This window comes from Tupaia chinensis, unplaced genomic scaffold, assembly GCF_000334495.1.
Source record: "Tupaia chinensis unplaced genomic scaffold, TupChi_1.0 Scaffold000208_1, whole genome shotgun sequence".
In the NCBI taxonomy this organism is placed as follows: domain Eukaryota; kingdom Metazoa; phylum Chordata; class Mammalia; order Scandentia; family Tupaiidae; genus Tupaia; species Tupaia belangeri.
The window spans coordinates 3,371,970-3,376,112 of NW_006159683.1; the positions used below are offsets into that span (position 1 = coordinate 3,371,970).

General features: G+C 40.2%; 1 protein-coding gene and 1 pseudogene across 1 annotated transcript in view; both read left to right on the top strand.

Annotated features, from left to right (window-relative positions):
• SLC35E3 (solute carrier family 35 member E3) overlaps positions 1–3,815 on the top strand; it is a 38,817-nt gene extending 35,002 nt beyond the window's left edge. Inside the window, exon 4 of the mRNA XM_027771367.1 lies at positions 3,571–3,815. Within this exon, the coding sequence (XP_027627168.1) occupies positions 3,571–3,585 (15 nt within the window). The 3' untranslated portion in view covers positions 3,586–3,815. The remainder of the gene's footprint in view (positions 1–3,570) is intronic.
• On the top strand, positions 2,593–3,035 carry LOC102472821 (10 kDa heat shock protein, mitochondrial-like; annotated as a pseudogene).
• Positions 3,816–4,143: the final 328 nt, after the last annotated feature.

Below are 4,143 nucleotides of genomic sequence, written 5' to 3' on the forward strand. Positions count from 1 at the left end.
TCCCTCACTCTCTTTGAAGCTCTGAGAGAGCAGAAAACTTGTCTATCCCCCGTGGGGAAAACAATGTTAGGCACAATTGTAGACATTGTCTTTTTCACCTCTAAACTGATCATTCTCAGGACCACATCTTTAGTTCTGTGCTCTAATCCATAGCATATTGTACTTTCAAGCGATAATGGTGTCCCATTGAAAAAGTTTACTCCAGCTGACAATTGTATCACGAGAGCTTTTCCTTGAAATAATTAACCTAGCACGTCAGTGTGCAGAAGTGCATATGTGTACTTCCCGTTTCATCATACAGAGTACTAGAAGACGTGTACTCAGTGGTCAAGGCGAAACAAAATGAATCATTTGTACTGTTTTTTCAAGGACATTTTTAAGTGAAACTGGCTTTTTGTTTGGTTAATTACTAGGAGCACAGGTGCTTGCTAGGAAGGTAGAGAGAGAGAAACAAAGCTCCCTCCAATGGGACATGGTTGTGTTGTAATCCCTTCTCCTCCATCTTTCCATCCTGTTCGGATTTGGGGCATGCACAGACACATCCCATTGGGGTCTGGGACATGCACGGACTTGTGGCCAGGATGTGAACCATGGTTAGCCACTGGAGATGTCTTAACCACCAGGCTATGGGCTGTCCTAAAACTGGCTTTGTATTTTCAGCTGCTGAATACATAGTGTTGATACACGATGCAGCGAATGACTGACTGCTCGTACAATTGGTGCCATGCCCTTGATTCACATTTAGAAAACAATTCCACCATCAGTGCAGAAGTCAACAAAGTTAAAAAAGGCAAAGTCTTAGTATTATTATGAAAAGAGTTTGGACCTCATGAGACCCTTTCAGTGATTTATGAGGGCACTTTTAGGAAAAGCGATGAGAGAACAGAAATATTTAGCTTTGCTGAAGTTTTTCAAGTGGTTGACAGCCTCTAAGCTTGAAAAGAAAGCCACAGTTAGCTGGTGTTATTTTCTGGTCATTAGGTGGAGCCACTGCTACAGTTGGTTTTCTGAATCTTCGCCTATTTATAGAAACTTCCTGTGTGGTCATCTTATAACCAAAGCCTCTTGTTTGTACTTAATGCTACGCTTTAGTTCAGTGAGATCCTTAAACAGAAAAGGTCCTGAGAAGAAGAAAAATATAAAATACATAGTCAGTTCCTACACATTTTAACATTCAGAAATGGTACTTATTAGAATTTGAATGTATTGGGACCACCAGGTGCCATGGTGGGTAAGGTGCTGGACACTCCCACATGGCAGACCACAGTTCGAGTCCTGGACTCTCTCTCTTTCTCTGTCTCTCTCTCTGGTCAGATTAAAATAAATGAATGAATAAATAAAATTAATAAAAGAAAAAGAATTTGAATGTATTTTCGGATTTTTCTGAGCAGTTTGAAGGTCCCTGATGTGTTCGATTTCACAATGACTAGTCAGAAAACTAAGGATGGGCCAGCCACAGTGGCACAGCAGTAACTCAGCCCTCTGTGATACTGCCGCTGTATGAGGTCTCCATGTGCATGGCAGGTGGGTGCTCATGTGCCTGTGATCTTGGTGGGCTGAGGCTGAGAATGGATCATGGCGTGAAGACCCTGTTGGGAATCTCCCTTTCTCTCTCACTCCCTTTCTCACGATAGAAATAAAAACCTGAATTGCACACTTTAAAAAAGAAGAAGAAGAGAGGAAAAAACTAGGAGGGAACTGTTTCTAAGGAACGAGTGACTAATGGCTGAAAGAGCTGTAAAATCCTGGTAACTCAGCAAGTTGCAACACATGGGTTTTCTCTTCAAACATAAAAACAAAAGACATTCTGTGCCAATTTCTCATTTTGACCCCAGTAATTACTCCTCAGCCTGTATTTGTCTAGCTCTTTCATTTTCTCCACTAATGATAAAGCAGTTGCTAAACACTTGAACAGAAAACATCAGACAGGGCAACTACACACAAAACATGAACAAGCACAGGCAGAGCCTGTGGTGGCAGGAGTCTGGACCATCATTTTCCTTTCTCATTTTTATTCTTTTTGTTTTCACTTCTTATCATAATATGGTTTTTTCTCAGCCTTTTCGACCACCCATTTTTGTTTTTCAAACACATCGTTAAGAGGGCACTTCGAAAAGTTGGTATGAGTTTATTTTGGTGCAAAAGATTTTAAAAATTCATGTTTAATTTTTTTCCCAGCAGGTATTTTCCATGACCTTTTTGAAGACCCCTCCTAAGTTGAATGCATCAGTTAAAAGTATTGATGAACACTTCTCTTTTGACTCAGAATATTGATACAACATCCTGGTGGTCTCTGCAGCATAATGTAAAGCAGATTCCTTGATCTTTTTTTAAAAAGAATTATTTTATTTAACTTTTTTCATTTATTTATTTTTAATTTGACCGGAGAGAGACAGAGAGAGAGAAAGAGGTGGCAAGCACCAGGTCCAGGACTCGAATCACGGGCAGCCATGTGGGAGTTCAGTGCCCTTAACCACCACGCCACCTGCTGGCCCCAGCAGACTCCTTTTTTTAAATAAATGTACCTTATGGGTCTTTCCAACTGATTAAGATCATTCTGAAATGAGAGTACGAGCTGCGTCTGCTGGAGTTATGGCGGGACAGGCATATAGAAAGTTTCTTCCACTCTTTGACTGAATATTGGTTGAAAGGTGCTGCCGAAACAGTAACCAAAGGAGGCATTATGCTTCCAGAAAAGTCTCAAGGGAAAGTATTGCAAGCTACAGTAGTAGCTGTTGGATCTGGCTCTAGAGGAAAGGGTGGAGAGATATAACCAGTTAGTGTGAAAGTCGGAGATAAAGTTCTTCTTCCAGAATATGGAGGCACCAAAGTAGTTCTAGATGACGAGGATTATTTCCTATTTAGAGATGGTGACATTCTTGGAAAGTATGTAGACTGAAATGATCACTACTGAAATGGCATCACATGAAGCTGCCCATTCCACTGAAGTTGTGAAGTCTTTCATCATGTAAATAATTTCCATGTTTCTCTTTTATAATGAACTAATGATATCTAACATAATGATAAAAAAAGATCATTCTGAAATGAATATTAACTGGAATTTTTAAGCATATAAAATTGGCAATCATTTTGTTCTAATTTGAGTAGGTCCCTATAAATCTGTTCTGTCGGGGTGTGGGAAGACAAGTATGCTTGTACCTTGATCGTGAGAGTGCAAATAGCATAGCCTTTCTGGGAAGCATTTTGGCAAGAGCCACAAAATGCTTATGCCCATTGACTTCGAAAGTCCACTCACAGGAGTTTAGGAAACAAAGATGTATACAAAAATTCTTGGGAAGATAAGTTTATCCTGGCATTATCAATAACAGCAAAAATATTGGAAAGCACCTAAATGTCCAATAGTTGTTGGCCCACCAATCTGTGTGATTCCCCAGGCTTTTAGAAAGAACCGGAGTTTTTAGCTTATAGTTATCACCTAAACCTCTGCTTGTTAAGTGGGGCTCTGGAGGTCCGTGGACTTCTCCAGTTAATGATTACTAGTCTTCTCTTATTACTAAGTACAAACAGCTTTGTGTCTTCTTTGTCCAACATGCTGCTTGGAACTTCCAGCTGTTTGGGGACTGACTCTGTGGTGCAGAAGTGATGTGCTATGCAAGAGAAGCCAGATCCCACATGGCCCTGTGGTTTGAATCCCAGGATCGGTCAGCCTGAAACACCCTGGTCTCATGCCAAAGTACCCAAGATCCAATGGGCTGGAAGACTGAAAGAAGGCGACCTCAGAGAGCAGATCCTGTGAAGGGTGCTCAGATCTCTCTCTCTTTCTCATTCTTGTATGCACACACACATACGCTATCATTAATAAAGAAAAAAAAAGTTAATTTAGAAAAAGCATTTCCAACTATTTTTGATTACAACGTTATCTTCAGAAACAAAGTATTTTTAAAAAGTTATTATTCTATTCTATTCCCCACAGCTTAGCATCATAGTTAACAGGCATTTAGTGATTTTTGATTGAAATGAGTGAATAAATGAATGAGATGTTTGCACTGTGTCTTTTATTTATTTATTTATTTTTGAGAGGTTTTTGCTATAGGGCACGTGTGCTTGCCAGAAAGACAGAGAGAGACAGAGACAGAGAACGAAAAATCATCCCCCCAGGGGGGATGACCACACTGCAATCCT